We start from the raw sequence: 15892 nt of genomic DNA on the forward strand, positions 1-15892 counted from the left end.
TTGGTAACGTCACCGACCATTACCTCTTTGATCAGCAGACGACAATTTTCCATCGCGCTACGCCTTCTGTCCGACGTATTGCTTAAAATCTCTTCTGGCTGATGAAGGTTGTCCACTATTTTACGAAGCTCCTCTAATTCCGTAACGGTTACCTCCAACTTTGTTTCTAATTCGGATCTGTGAATCACCACGCGTTTTAAATAGCGTCTTGAATACGTTTTAACTGCTAAATCCATGGGAATGAAAGGCGAGCTTACTTCTCCTCTTTCAGCTCCTGTATACACGTGTCGTTATCGAGCTGTATTATCCGTAGTACTTTCAACAATTTGGTAACAAGATTGTCTACGTCGATGACTTGATCAACAAGACCAACAGCGGGACAGTAATCCGAAGCCAGCGGACCATCGTTGGTACCAGTATCAGATTCGCTGATCGAATCGCAATCATCGTCCTCCTCGTTCTCCACCTGTGAAGAGTGCAATTGTTTAAAATTATTACCTACAAATAGCCGTTATTTTCAAATCACCGGTTTTCACGATTCAATAAATGGGTACCTTACGACGATGCAGAATCGCTTGCGTAAGATTCGTTAGGCTGGAACACTCGTCGTTGATGCGCGTCTTTTTGAGATTACTCTCGTCCACTGTCTCAGGAAAGCTCAAAGCTCTGCGAAGCGAATCGCTGCTCGATACCATGTTATGCGAGTACGTGTCAGGTAGAGGAACGTCCTCCAACACGCTTTCCATCATCAAGCACGGTTCTGTTTCAAAATCGAGCAGGTCGGACGAGGATTCCATACTCAATTCTGCTTGGACCAAGGAACAAGCGTCGCGTGTTAAATAACGTGGTTCGTTACGTTAATCGATTATTGAAAAAATATAGATAAAAATGTTGATCCGTAGTAATGTACCTTTGTATATTTGTTTGGCCGATTCTAATGTAGGCTTTTTATCTGTATTTTTCGTTGCGAAAGGATGCGTTGCCGCGTTCCGGATGGCCCCAATTACCGCGGAAACGAAGGAACCACTTTTTGGACTAGGTGTACACTCTTTCAGACTATGTTTGGAACTAACAGGACTCGACTCGATGCTGCTATTGCTTCTGCTGTATGCCTCGTTATGATATATTACGTCCTACGAACAAAGTAACCAATGATTACCATGTACCATCGAAAGTAACGGTATACTAAAAAAAATATTAACAAGCATTACCTCGAGATCTTTCACCGAGATGTTGTAGGAAGTTATTAACTGGTCTACCAATCCTTCTAACCGAGTTCCCAAACCGGAAAGTGCAACCGCGGCACCGGAAACGGCAGCTCCTTGTGTAAGTAGCAGTTCTCTGCTTCGTCGTTCAACTGCGTTCAATTTCATGCTCATGGATAAATTCTCCTGCCTATGGATAAATAAAAAGAGAAAAAATCAATGAAAACAAACTTGTGATTTATTGTAATAGTTTAAGAACCATTCCAACTACACGTACCTTCGTTGTTCACTGATTCGTACTAAATGCTTGCACTCTTCGGTTTGCCTTTCCAATTCCATTCCACGTTTCGCCAACATCTCTTCCTTCTTTGTAAGCTGAGAATCGAGCAAGACGATAGATTTCAAAATATAATTACCTCGCGATATTTGTTAAACAAAACGAATACCTCTGTCTCTGCCTCTTTCAGAGCATCCGCCAAAGTAGCTTTCTCTTCTTGAAGGAAGTCTTGCATTTCGGCAGATTCCACTTCTAATTCCTGTTGTTGTTGTAGCAACGCCTTCTGGGCAGCCAAACTCTTCTCCAAATCCTTCATAAACACACAAAGAGTAAATAATTCCACATATTATTGTAGGTGCGTAATACACTCTAATATTATAAGTATTGCTCGATATTCTCCACCATTTCCCAAATACTTGTTCTCCACATCGTCCTGCCCTGCTCTGTTATTAATTGCAATGTCTGCAAACTCATCTTACCCTACTCAACATACGGCACAAAGACTGTAGGTCCGCTATTTCTATCTGCTGACTAGCAACAACTTGTCCGGAAGACTGCAAATGGCACTCGAGCTCCAAGAAACTGTCGCTGCCCTCTGCAAAAGATTCAGTCCCATAAGGTCTTCCAGAAAAGGTACCGGCGATTAATAAAATCCCCCCAAAATTACCCGCGTGCTCCGATTGAGGGGTTCCCAGCATCGCCAACACCCGTTGCGCGTTCCTATCCAGTTCCTGCCTCGCGAACGCATGATCTGCCTGCTCCTCCTCGAGCAGACGTTTCACCTCGGTGATCTCGGCCTTCAGTTTCTGGTTCTCCTCTTTCTGACACGAGGTCTCCTCGTTCAACCGTTTCAGATCGGTCTGCATTGCCTGCATGTCCTCCCACGTGCCCTCGGTCTGACAGCCCTCGTGGAGTCTCTCGACCACTTCCGGGCCCGCGACTGCGCTAGGCACCCCGGACAATGCGTTCTCTATATCCTGACCGGTCAAACCAGTTTGTACGCTGGTCTCGTGATAAATACGTGTCTTCTCCGCTATCTTGTGTCTAGGGTAAGGCGGTAGACTTTTGTGGACGGAGGACTCCTTGCTCACGCCCTTTCTCTCGACCTGCCTGCTCAGACTGGCGTCTCTGCTTCCGGACCTACTTCTGGCGACCTTGTCGGTCTTCTCGTTGGTCTTGGGAATGCTGATCTTCGTCCTGTTTCTTCTCGGTAGCGTCGCGTACGTGTCCAGGGCCTTGTTGTCTGCGCTGATGGTCATCTTATCGGTTCTGGTAGTTCTAGCCGGGTCCGTGCGGCCCGTATAAGGCACCCTCGGGGTGGATATAGGTTTTCGTACCTCCTCGGACGGTGTTGAGCTCGGTGTGCGCGCGCCACGCGTACTGGATCCTCCTCTGGACCTGCAGCTACCGCTGGGACCGCGTCCGCGTTGCGCCAGGTCCTTGTTGATCTCTGTGGTCAACGCTGATGGCAACGAGTCGGGGATAGGTCTCGTCCTGGTACGTGGGGGCATCGCGACAGTTCCCGAGCGGAATGTCGTCGACGCGCGACCAATGGTCGATGTACCTTCGCAGGTGCTCTCTTTCGTCGTTGATTTCTCCCTGGACCTAGCCCGATCCCTCGTCACCGGCTGCGCCTTGTTCAAGATACTCCTAGGCGTGGTGGTGCGAAGCTTCGAGCGCGGTGTGGTCGCCACATAGGTGGTGCTCGCTGGTGCAGGCTTCGCGCGGGTGGTCTTCTGCGTCTCTGTTGCGCTGGTCTTCTTCTTACCGACGCTCGAGGCGGGCACGGTTCTCTTGGTGTTCGTTCTGTTCGTGCGGGCGGACACGCTCCCGGCGATGGAGGAACTCTCGCTGCCGCCTTCGCTGGTTCCCTCGCCACCGGTGGTCAGTCTCACATCGTCGGGCAGCGTGGCACAGGGATCCTCGTATACGGAGCAACAGCTCACCAAGCTGGAGTCGCAGGACGCCTCGTCCAGGCCACCGCAACTGCTCGCGTAGTCGATGCTGTTACGACTTCGCACCTGAAAGTAGGAAACAATGTGAGCTCGACAGTAAACAACGGGAGAGAAGACCATGAACTGTTCATGATCTTGTAGCTAGAGATTCCTGGACTCGGAAATCTTGGGAAGCGATGTATACCGTTACTCCGGAGACTGGAGAGTACGGAAAAGGAATAAAGTCGACCTTGAAGTATCCTCGACGTTTCTTCGTACAGGTTCGTAGACTCGGAAGTCTTACAAAGTGACACGTATCGCGACTGTGAGGGGAGCAGAGAGTACGATCTATTCGTGGAGGCACAAAGTTGACCTCGAAGCGTCCTTGATGACGCTCCTCGACCTTGAAATGTCCTTGACCCTTTCTGACCACTCTGTGATTCTGGAGGGCAGAGAATACGATATTCGAAAGGGAACAAAGGTGACCTCGAAGCGTTCTGACGCTTTCTGACGTTTTCTAACGCTTTATGACCACTCTGTGACTCCAGAGGGCAGAGAATACGATATTCGAAAGAGAACAAAGATGACCTCGAAGCTCTCTGACGCTTTCTGGTGTTTTCTGACGCTTTCTGACCACTCTGTGACTCCGGAGGGCAGAGAATATGATATTCGAAAATGAACAAAGGTGACCTCGAAGTGTTCTAACGCTTTCTGACCACTCCGTGACTCCGGAGGACAGAGAATACGATATTCGAAAACAAATAAATTTGATCTCGAAGCGTTCTGACGTTTTCTGACCACTCTATGACTCCAAAGGGCAGAGAATACGATATTCAAAAGGGAACAAAGTTGATCTCGAAGCGTCCTGACGCTTTCTGACCACTCCGTGACTCCGGAGGGCAGAGAATACGATATTCGAAAAGGAACAAAGGTGACCTCGAAGTTCTCTGACGCTTTCTGACGTTTTCTGACGCTTTCTGACGCTTTCTGACCACTCCGTGACTCCGGGGGAGTACAGAATACGATATTCGTAAAGGAACAAAGTTTACCTCGAAGCGTCCTGACGCTTCTCGACCTTGTACGACAGGTTCCTCCGACGTGAACAATCGTAGGTACCATTAACACGTTTAGAGGCACCAAACGGTGAACGGTGTCTTATCGTTCACCATGAACCGATTTATCTTCGCGAGACTACGACCACCGGCTCGTTTCCCTCACGTACTTAATAATTGAATGGCGCAACGACCCGCCGCCTTTTCCACGAAGTACCACGATCGATCTCTTACCCTCGGAACCTCGGTGGCACAGCCCTCCACGCCACTGTCACTGCCATCCTTGCTGTCCTTTCCTTCGCCCGCGTAATCCTTCCTGTCGCAGCCTAGACTCTGATCGGCTTTATGCGACTGTGACTCCGTCACGTGAATCACGGTGATGTTACAGTCGCTGTTCATCGTCCCGTCCGGGTCTTCCTCGTTCAACAGCTTACTGGTGTCGCCCACGGGCGACGCCAGATCCTCCGGTACACCAGAATCCTGCCTGGCCACGTTCTGCACCGGTGACACTTTCAGACTATTGTCCTCGAGAGGCGTCTCCATCTCGAGGTTGGCTTGCTCGTTGTTCGGGGAGACGTTCATTTCGTGGTTGCCATTCTGGATAAAAAAATAAAATTTGCGTATCTTTACTTCCATTCTCTTTTCGTTTTCGAATCCGGATCCAAGATCCAGAATAGTACAGATCTTAAATCTATCGATTAAATCAACGATTCGATCGTCGATGCAACCAACCCGTGCACTGCTCGTTCGAATCGAATTTTTCGTTACTTATAGCTCCTCGGTTAAGTATATTTTATTTTCACGAAGACGAAGTTCCTGTTTACACGCGTTCGCAACGTCACTGGAACATCGAATCACCGCTCGAAAACTACGCTACAATATTTTCTCGCCGCGAGGCTGAATTTTCGTGAAAAGTGACTTTCGATACGCGTCGGCCCCGTATCTGGGTCACAAGCTTCGGAACGAAATTTACTTCGGATATAAATCTGCGGGGGACTCCGCCACGAGAACAATTTCCTCTTTCCTGTTTTTTTACGTTACGCTTAACGGGCACACGAGCGAAATTTCCGCGAATTTCGTACCCGATCGATGACACACTTCGCCCCCGATTCCTCATCGATGTTCGAACAGGAAGTGATGTAACCGTGTGACGTACCGACAGATAAGCGCAAACCGGTGTCGGACGAATTCGTCGAGGCGAACAAAATTTCTTAACCCATTCGACCTTCGAGTGTTCCGGTGACTCGACGATTTTTTTCTTTTTTACGACATTTTGCAGCAATGAGGATTCTCGAGGTCGTTGACAAGGAAGGAGACCATACGTTGGCAAGGTAAACGAGAAAATGAATAGTTCGCGGAGTTTCAATAACGGCGCTCGAACGTCACTGCTCGTCAGACTGTTTCTTTTTATTTACACTTGCCACGTCTGTTCACTTTGAAATTTACATAAGCGACTTTACTCATCGAAACTCGAGCGAGCAGGTCCGGATCTTCCATCGAATTCCATTTGGAAGTAATTTGTAACTAAAGTCTCCCTGAATTTTCACGAAAAACCCAACGGATGGACGCTGAGTAGAATAAATGCAATCGTAGGAACAAAGTGTCCAGTTCCGTTTTACGCACGAATCGATGGGAGGGAAGCAATTAAAATCCGGATCTTGACCGTAGCACTCGGCAATCACGGCCATATTCGATTACTGGTGAACAATATCCGGTCGGCGTTCCTTCCAGGAATTCCTCGAAAATGGAACACGCGCCGACCAATCATTTTCGGGCACTACGGACGTACGTCCATCTTGGTTCGAATCGTTCGAGGCAATTCTCGACAAATTGGATTACAAGAGGTACAGGGTGTTCCAAAGTGTCCAGAATTGGTGTAAACAAAGCGTCAGCGATGCATTTTTAATTAACCTTGACGGAGATAAATTTCACGAATGAGGTTAAGTGGGTCCTCCTTTATTGATCGGACACGCGGTCATATATCGAGGTAACGTAACACCGTCACTTCGTATTCTCGATAAATACGTTTCGCGGTGCAATTTCGACAGTTCTCCATATTTTTCAATGGAAAAAATCAATTCATCGAGATCTACAAACGTCGAAATTACAATGTTTGCTTTTAAAATGGGGGTTGGAAATATTGGATAATTTTTTCGACGAAAATTGATTAATCGATCTCGAGACGATTCCTTACGAAACGATTGAAACTTTTCGACGAGAACTGTACGAAAACAGTCCTCGTGAAGTTTTCCGGAGCGAATTGCCTAACAAGCGACTCACCTTATCGCCAGGAAATACGTGGTTGGCAGTTGATACGTTTATCGAGGGAATTTGCCCTCGTTCGAGCACGCGCTGTGAACGAACCCGCGATACGAGTTCTTCTTCGGATCTCTACGTGTTTTTCTGTTCTTTTTTTTCTTACCGATCGTTCGCACCGAACGCGGGAACGCGTTACGCGACTTTCCCCTTCGAATCGTTGAAGAAAATTTATGAATGGAAATTAAAGTCGCGCGTGCACTTCCGTGCGTCGCGCGGCGTGGTCCCCGTGGTGAGTCACGGTCCGTGTGTGGACCCCGTGCACGTACACGTGCTCGCTGAGGGACACATCGGGGCGAAAATGAGATCGCTGTAGCGGCGCGAAATTACGAGCGTCGGTTATCGCGTTACGTAATCGCGTCTGTAATTTATCGTGCACCACGTCCCGCGATACCCATCCCTACGATCGATGAAACCGTTCGAGGTCCGAACACCTGACGAAAATCGACGTGAAAACTTTCTTCTTAACCTTGAAAAATTTCCAATCGCGTTCTAACGATTTTTTTTTCTTCTCAAGACCTTAAACGACCTTGAACGGTTACAGTCATCAAGAACTATTAGGTTGTTTGGAAAGTCATTTCGTTTTTTTTGGTGTAAATGAAACACGATTTTTTTAGAGTGTATTAACAGTTGATTGAATTGTATATTCTCCATTTTGGAAAATGATATCATTTTTCAAACAACCTAATAGTACGTATGTATCTATGTAAAGGGTAGAAGTGTACTATTGGAAGATTTCTTTGCATTTTTTACTTCGAAGTCGTGTAGTTATTTAAACACGATTTTCTTAGAGTGTACAAACCTTTTATTGAATTGTAAATTCTCCATTTTGGAAAATGAAATCACTTTCCAAACGACCCAATACTTTCGTGCGTAATAAAAACTATAAAGTTCCGTATAAAAAACTAATAACCTTGAAATACCCTTGACACCACCCTACAGAGAAGTAACTTACATCGAGTACCCTAATACTCGACGATTTCGTCCAACAATTCTTCAGCATCGTCAATATTTATAATACTCGATAAACGATTACGCCCAATACACGCGCGAGATGTAACAACCAGAATCGAGTGGGACTTGTTTCGAGCGATGATTTATGCAACGGAAAAAACGATGATGATTTTTACGAAAGAGGTGCTCGAAAAATACCATTCAACGAGATAATATTTCACGGCTGGAAGCAGCTATTCGACGCAAATCGGTTTCGCGACGAAAAAAAAAGGCCAAAAAAAAAACAGGCTCTATTCGTCGCGAGGGCATTCTCGAAAGGAAAAATAAAAAGTAGACACACACTCAGTTGGACGATTATTTCAGTGAAAAAAAAAACAAAAAAAAAAGAAACAAAACAGTTTCTATTCGTCGCGAGGGCATTCTCGAAAGGAAAAATAAAAAAGTAGACACAGACTCGGTTGGATGATTATTTCAGTGAAAAAAAAATAAAAAACAAAGAAACAAAACAGTTTCTATTCGTCGCGAGGGCATTCTCGAAACGAAAAATAAAAAGTAGACACAGACTCGGTCGGACGATTATTTCAGTGGCACGAAATAACGGCTGCGCGCGTCCACTCGCGCCTGTAATCGTTCTATCTTAATCTGTCGCGTGTTGCGCGCTCAGCCCCGCCCCCCGTTCCCCCTCACCGTCCCTCCTCCTCTCCCGCGCTATTACGTATTTCAATCGTAATTGACGGAGCATTCTTCGCGTCACCGGCCGGTGTTCCCCTTTTGCGCGCGGCTGAATCGCGTACAACGCGTTTCGAGTGCTCCTCGTATCGTGCACGGTGCGCCGTCATTGAATAATTATCCCCCCCCCCTAATCGATCACTTTGTATCTCTCGCGCGATTCATCATCGACGATGACAAACGAGCGAGCGAGAAAGTGCGTGCGCCGACCCAGAGGCCGCTTCACGGCGCGGTAACGACGACGAACTTTATCTCGAAAGGAAACGAAAAATGAAGGAAAAGAAAAAAAAAAAGATTTAAAGAGAGATCTAGGCCAAGTAAAAACATCTCGGTCGACTCGGGTCGAAAGAATTAACCTCGAGGTTGGCAATCGTCGGAAATAATGCTCGATGTAGAATTTATAAACATTCGCGTAACAATACCACGTGCTCCGAGTTGAACACCTTGTAGATACTGTCGTAATATCGACGTTCGCGAGAAGGGAACTCCGGCCTTGTATATTTTCGGTAGAAAATTTTCACGCGGCAATTTTAACGGCGAACGTGAACTTTAACATCGTTGCGTCACACGCTGGAGAGTAATCTACCGCTTTTTTTTTTTAATGTAAAAAGCTTAAAAAAAGAAAAAAAAATGATTAGAAATCGTTCACGCGATTAAAAATTTTCAAATTCATCACCGTGTATTTTACTTATCGTGTGCGATGCGCCGAGCGGAAAAATTTTCGCTTACGTCCGCCGGTTGCGCCACGTGCGGTGGAACTGTTGCTCACGACAACGCGCGCGTGCAATTGAAAACAATAAACAGTCGATTCTGGCCGTGTGAATATGGCCCACGAGGCTCGACGTTCGAGAATAATGGAGAGAGAGAAAAAGAAAAATGGTGTCCAACGCGCTCGATCGGGAAGTCCCCGTGTGGTCCCCTATCTCGGGACTTACTTGTAGTAGCGTGCAGCTATCGCCAGTTTGTATCGAAACGTTTTGATACCCGCGCGAAAGCACCGATACGTATCAGTTACGTGCAACGTGACTGCACTTGATATCAACTTTCGATACCGACAGTTTTCGAACGATACCAAGCGGACATCGATATTATTGTAAATGCAACGAAAATAAGAAACAAAATGCAATCGGTACGGCCTAAGCGGTTGCTAACAGATATCGTTTCGGATAGACGAACGTAACAGGTAGTTGCGATTATAGACAGTGTTCTACCATCGATTATCAAGGTTCTACTTGCACCTGTTTATTCCACACGGATTGGATATTGGTTTCTGTTCTCGATAAATTAACAAATCAACGGTATCGACGTGTACTTGGTATTTCAAAATTGATACACAGAACTTTCTATATTACTTAGTAAACATTCTGATACCGATATCCACGCTATTAGAAAAAATTTAATATTGATTAAAAAAGTATCAAATTAAAAATTGATACGTAGAGCTTTCTATATTACCTAGTAATCGTTCTAGTATCTTGTTATATCTCACTCGACATCCATGCTATTGGAAATGATTTAATATTGATTATAAAAGTATCAAATTACAAATTGATAGATAGAACTTTCTATATTACCTAGTAAATGTTCTAGTATCTTGTCGCTGTATCTCACTCGACATCCAAGGTATTAAAAATGATTCAATATTGATTACAAAAGTATCAAATTAAAAATTGATACACAGAACTTTCTATATGACTTAGTAAACGTTCTAGTATCTCGTCGTTGTATCTTACTCGACATCCACGCTATTGGAAATGATTCAATATTGATTACAAAAGTATCGAATTAAAAATTGATAGATAGAACTTTCTATATTAGCTAGTAAATGTTCTAGTATCTTGTCGCTGTATCTCACTCGACATCCAAGGTATTAAAAATGATTCAATATTGATTACAAAAGAATCAAATTAAAAATTGATACACAGAACTTTCTATATTACATAGTAAACGTTCTAGTATCTGGTCGTTGTATCTCACTCGACATCCACGCTATTAGAAAAAATTTAATATTGATTAAAAAAGCATCAAATTAAAAATTGATACGTAGAGCTTTCTATATTACCTAGTAATCATCGTTCTGGTATCTCACGGTTCCTCCCCAGAATTGTTCGTTCGCGGAACGTCGAGATAAAGTGCCGCTGTTCCTGACCGTGATAATCGATCAGAAGTGACCGAGAACTTTCAAAGTGTTCGCGGCGCGCCGCTAAAGATCTCGACGGGGAAGTCCCGAAAGCGGCGAGAACGATTGGCCGACCAGGAGCCCCGCGACTGGTCGCATGCTACCCGAACAAACCATTATTACTACGCCCCGTCGCTGTTAATAGTGCTGTGTCGTTGAGACGTTCGAGAAAGGAACAAGCCAGACTTCTCTGGTCGACGACACAATATTCGAGGATCCAGACATCGATATTTTCGTGTATCGATCGATCATTCGTCGATCGTTCTACATTTGGAGACAATCGGGGCAACTGGCGAATTTCATCGAGAACAAATATTTGAAGATTGTGCAACCAACGCAGAAGACTCCAGAAAGGTCATCCGAGAGCTGGATACATTGATTCTTTTCTGCGCGTCAAATTTTTCGACGATTGTTTCGTTACACGAGCTTTCATCAACCGGTAGACCCTTCAAGAGGAATTTTCAAGGAATTGAACGTTTAGACTATCACCGTTCAACGAGAACTCGAGACACCGATTTTTTCTATCCAAGTTGCTCTTCCAACGACCGATCGATCGATCGGGTATTTCTTGCGTCATTCGTTTTCTAAGTAGGTGAGATCCGCTGGGAGACATTGTAGGATTACAAAACAAATTGAAAGTCTGATTAGTGACGACACAAGATTTACGGAAAACCACCGGTCTTTGCTGCGCACGAAGTACTTCTTTCGACTATTGCTTAGTCATTCGATTGATCGATTGTTTATTTGAGCGATGGCTCGATTATTCACTGCACGAAAAAATAAAATATACGACACGTGGCGGAACGAACATTTCTGAAACAAAGGATACATAGATCAAGGTGAGTCTATATCGGTGGTGTAATCGAAATTTTTTGAAAAAAGTGCAATGTACTCGAGATAGTGTCACTTTTTCAACGTAAAAAGTGTAGCTCGTTTATTAAATCTTCCAGGTAGAAAATTACTCGATTAATGAACACTTTTTTTTTAAAACACTGTTAACACGTTTCGTGTCAGTGATCGATGATATTTTTCGCGACCGGAACTTACTTTAATTCACCGTTACTTTTATATTCCTAAAAATCCCAACGGTATAGTAAATGAAATTTAAGCGAAAAGTTAGTACAACCTCGTAGCTTTGGAAACACCGCGCGACACAAATGCAATCTTTAACCTAAATACTCTGCACGTTCTTCTAGGCACTCTTGGGAGGAAAATTCCGAAGACGGTGAAAAATCGTTTTCTCGAGAAGGCGAGAATCCGAAGAGTTAAACATCCACGTTGCGCTGTCAGTCACCTAAAAAAAAACCTGCTCGACGATTACGAGGGTATTCTTGAAATTTGCCAACAAAGTATCAAAGGCGAAGCACTCACGTGATTGGACTGCCGCTAGAACCCCCGCGAGAGAACGAGAAGAGTACAGAAAATTTTATTCACCGTCGCCATCGAGGCGACTGTTGTCCCCCGTCGAGAAATTCACGGAACGACGAAACGTGCCGACAAAGCGGTGCGAAATACTCGCCAAACCGACTCTGGGAGGAAGCACTATCGAGAACTCGGCCCGTGAAATCGATCCGGTTGCGTAAGATCGAGTCTCGATTTACAGAAACAATAATTCTACGATTACGCGGGACACGCGATCGTTTGGAAAGCATGGTCGTGGGGGAAGGAAACGTGAGGAAGATACACGGCGACGGTCTCTCCTTAATGTTGCCGTTGAACGAACAGATCCTGGAAATTACGGGCGACGGATGCAGCGTCACTGTGGCGAAGAACTGCGGAAGCGTGCGCGTCATCGGCGATGGATGTCGATTACGGATCGATTTGAATTTGGGCGACGTAGAATACACTGGAGACGGTGGTCGGGTGTTACTGGGTCCCAAATCGTCGAGGAGCAAGGTTAGGTACGTGGGAGATGGCGGTAAGGTGACCTCTGACGGCGAGAAGAAAACGAAGAACCGAAAAGTCGAACGATCATCGAAGATTACCGACGAAACGCGCGCGAAGGACGCCGATGCGAACAAAAAGAATAGTGGGGAGAAGACGAAGAACCCACCGAACGAAAGGAGAGAACAAAAAGGATCCGATCGCGGTAAGAAACAGGAGAAAGTGGTAAAGATCGTCGCGAGATCGAACTGTGACGAGCAGGTTGTGACCAGATGGTTCGTGAACCCCGGAACGGTCATTAAATCTTTCGATGGCGCCACTTTTGTGAAGATTGGATCAGCAGAAAGAAAGATCAAGGTAAAATGATGAAGAGTGAATCGTGAAATATTGTAGGATTTTGTTGTACTGAATTGTCCGTGTAGCTTCCTTTTAACAATGTCTTCGAGTAAGTTCGGAGGATGAAACGACACTGTATTAACGGAGCGGGGGAAAGTTTACAAGCTTTAGCGTTCGGCCGATGGTGGCGGTAATCTTTCGACAGCTTTCAGCGGATAATTAATTCGGCACGGACCGTGCAAATTACCGATGATCTATTCAACGAGGGCTCTCGTTTGTAAATGATTTATGTACTCGACGTTTCACTTCGCACGTCGTAATATTAATACCGACTATCGATCATGGAATCCTCGTAACTACTTAGCCACGAGGGAAACGTGACTGCGCGCCAATAATTATGTTTAACCTACTAACGATTATCGTCGTCGTTTAACTTGAACGATAAGTAAGGTTTTTTCTTTTTACGATAGTACGTTTAAAAAAAAATACGCCGTTACTCGTTAAAAAAGAAACATTTCCGTGTTTCACCTCGTGCTATCTAGTTCACTTAATTATGCGAATGCACTCGTTTCGCATTGATAATACCTGATCGATTCATGAAAACAGCAGTATTTCGACACACACTACGCACACACACGTACACATTGTATCGTTCCTTGAGTTTTTCGCGTGCAAATTAGAATCTTTGCCCGTTAGTTTATCGAACTTGGAACGTACACAATGGCTGATCTCAAATTATATTGTATAGAAATATATACCGTTAAGGAAATAAAAATTGTATAGTATTATGAGACGTACGCGATCAATTATTTAAATAAAGAGACTACAACGACGACCTTCGAATTTCTTCCACGTGCAACCAAACTTAACCAGTCCGTGCGTGTCTTTAAAAAACAATTTTTCGCGCGACCACATTCCGTTTGCGTTTTATTAACAATTCAAGTAATTTTAGCAGACTTCGACGCTCCTTTTCACGAAGAATCGCGTCAAAGCTTCGTGACTATGGTCGACCAATTTAGATACAAAAAGAAGACTCGGGTACATAGTCACGCTCCTTAGAAACCGTGTATGATCAATAAAGACCGCATCTCCTGTAAATCATCGCAAAACAATCGCAAAATCCTCGTCGCGATCTTTATAAATAATTTAATAATTGCATCGTTCCTTGCCAATTCCCCGAACCAGATTGTCTACCTTTTTTCTAAACAATTGCTACTCCTTCGGTCTTGTTTACTTCGTGCACGACCAGATGTCAGTTTTTTTTTTTGCAGCACGGAAAAGATTCCCACGAAATCTGTTACATCCTGTTCCACGAAACCTATTATATCGTCGAAGACGTTTAATAGAATCCATCGTGTCCAATTGTATAACACGTGCCCAGTGTAACGAGTTTTCACGTTTTCCCTGTTTGAGTGTGTGTTATACACATCCCCAATCGTCGTGGAACAATACCAGCGGTAATCACAATGGAATCCACCCGAGATGTCGATAGTATTAATTCGTTACTATTACACAACGTTTCTTCCGGATCATAGGTATTACAATGTCTGCGATTCAGGCTGATTTGTTCGCGCTTGTCGAGGATTAGCATATATCGGGAAGAGTTATCGGAATATTGGAAATTAGAGTAAGAGAGGCGGTGTTTCAGCGATCGTTAGGTTATCACCGTTCCAATATACAGGATGTCATAATTATATTGGGTTGTTCGGGAAGTCGTTTCATTTTCAAAAATGGAGAATATATCATTTAATAAAATGTTTATACAATTTTTATACTAAAAAAATCGTGTTTCATTTTCACCAAAAAAAAAAACGAAATGACTTTCCGAACAACCTGTATTAATGTCGTTAACCGTAAAAATTTCATTAACAATCTTTTTCTTCTACTTTCGTTTAAAAAATTCATATTCTTTTATCGTATTAGTACCTACAGATATAAATATAACTTTCGATACAAGTGATCGATTACGCACGAATAATTAAGAAATAATATCGCGATCGTCTTCGAAAATTTTTATCTCGCGTCTACGGTTTTAATTGACGATATCGACGAAGGACAATGTAAATATGCTTAAACCAATCAACGATGGAATTGCCAATTGACCCCCGAAGATGGAAGCGCGATTATTTTTAACGGAATTCGATGACAGATATCGATTCGAAATAAAACAAGATAATTCCATAGATAAGATTCGTAGTACGATTGTTAATCTCATGCAACGAACCATCGAAATTGTAACTTTCGTCCGCTTCTTAATCTTGTCTGCGGTTTCTTCTCTGACGGCAACCAATCCCTCGAAAACTTGCAACTCGAAGTGTACCCGATTTAAACTGCGAACACTTTTAAAGGGCCTCGATGAAGCGTAACTCGCCCCGATAAGCTTCTCTATACCGTTTTATCAATTAATAACGCTATCTTATCGCGCTAAAAGGAAAGTCCTTCGAACGAGGACCAAAATCGAACACGATCGCGTAATAGAAGTTCGGTGACGCTACGCATCGCTTGCATCGGGTTTGCGCCAGATATTTTGGCCGCTCGAGGTTATTTTTTACGAACGAGCTGTAGACGTAACGATTTTTTGTACGATAAATCCATATATGGAAACTCAAAGTTACACGAGCTTACAGACTGGACAATAATTGTTCGAACAGTCTTGTGAATCGTTGCTGTACAATTTATCGTAAGATTAATTATCGCGATTATTATTACGATATCGATAACACTGAACTCCAGTCTCCGCCAATTAGAAGTTTATTGTTAGAAGATTTTTACTTTAATACAATTCAGTCACGTGTACAACCCTCGGAGACAAACGACAGGGGTCGGGTAGACGGTGTATCGTAACGTAGACCCGAGCGGCCAAAATATTTGGCGCTCACCTCGTAGCTCGGTGTCGCTTGCGCACGCGCGGTAACGGACACGTTCGTTTCTTCGTTAATTCAAGGAGTGGCGTGGCGTTGTGTGTATCAAGGGCCCCGTCGCGCCCCATTCAGAGCTTTCATTCGACTCTGACCCAGCTTTTCACT

General features: G+C 44.3%; 2 protein-coding genes across 10 annotated transcripts in view; one reads left to right on the plus strand and one right to left on the minus strand.

Annotated features, from left to right (window-relative positions):
• Corn (microtubule-binding protein cornetto) overlaps positions 1-15892 on the minus strand; it is a 36474-nt gene that overhangs the window by 1685 nt on the left and 18897 nt on the right. For 2 of the 9 annotated variants that reach the window (XM_076310257.1, XM_076310256.1), the window contains exons 1-11: positions 5442-5791; positions 4703-5065; positions 2150-3503; positions 1962-2077; positions 1652-1792; positions 1483-1580; positions 1212-1395; positions 911-1133; positions 555-805; positions 258-466; positions 24-177 (exon numbers count right to left, since the gene is read on the minus strand). In XM_076310257.1, the coding sequence (XP_076166372.1) occupies positions 24-177; positions 258-466; positions 555-805; positions 911-1133; positions 1212-1395; positions 1483-1580; positions 1652-1792; positions 1962-2077; positions 2150-3503; positions 4703-5065; positions 5442-5585 (3237 nt within the window). In that variant the 5' untranslated portion in view covers positions 5586-5791. Of the gene's footprint in view, positions 1-23; positions 178-257; positions 467-554; positions 806-910; positions 1134-1211; positions 1396-1482; positions 1581-1651; positions 1793-1961; positions 2078-2149; positions 3504-4702; positions 5066-5441; positions 5792-6748; positions 6927-9922; positions 9969-10529; positions 11044-15892 lie in introns of those variants that run through there. The other 7 variants (XM_076310259.1, XM_076310258.1, XM_076310260.1 and 4 more) reach the window with 6 other exon arrangements.
• LOC143146204 (uncharacterized) lies at positions 11081-13699 on the plus strand. Its single transcript, XM_076310284.1, has one exon. The coding sequence runs from the start codon at positions 12297-12299 to the stop codon at positions 12894-12896; it is 600 nt and encodes a 199-aa protein (XP_076166399.1). The 5' UTR covers positions 11081-12296; the 3' UTR covers positions 12897-13699.

This window comes from Ptiloglossa arizonensis, chromosome 4 (assembly GCF_051014685.1).
Source record: "Ptiloglossa arizonensis isolate GNS036 chromosome 4, iyPtiAriz1_principal, whole genome shotgun sequence".
NCBI lineage: Eukaryota > Metazoa > Arthropoda > Insecta > Hymenoptera > Colletidae > Ptiloglossa > Ptiloglossa arizonensis.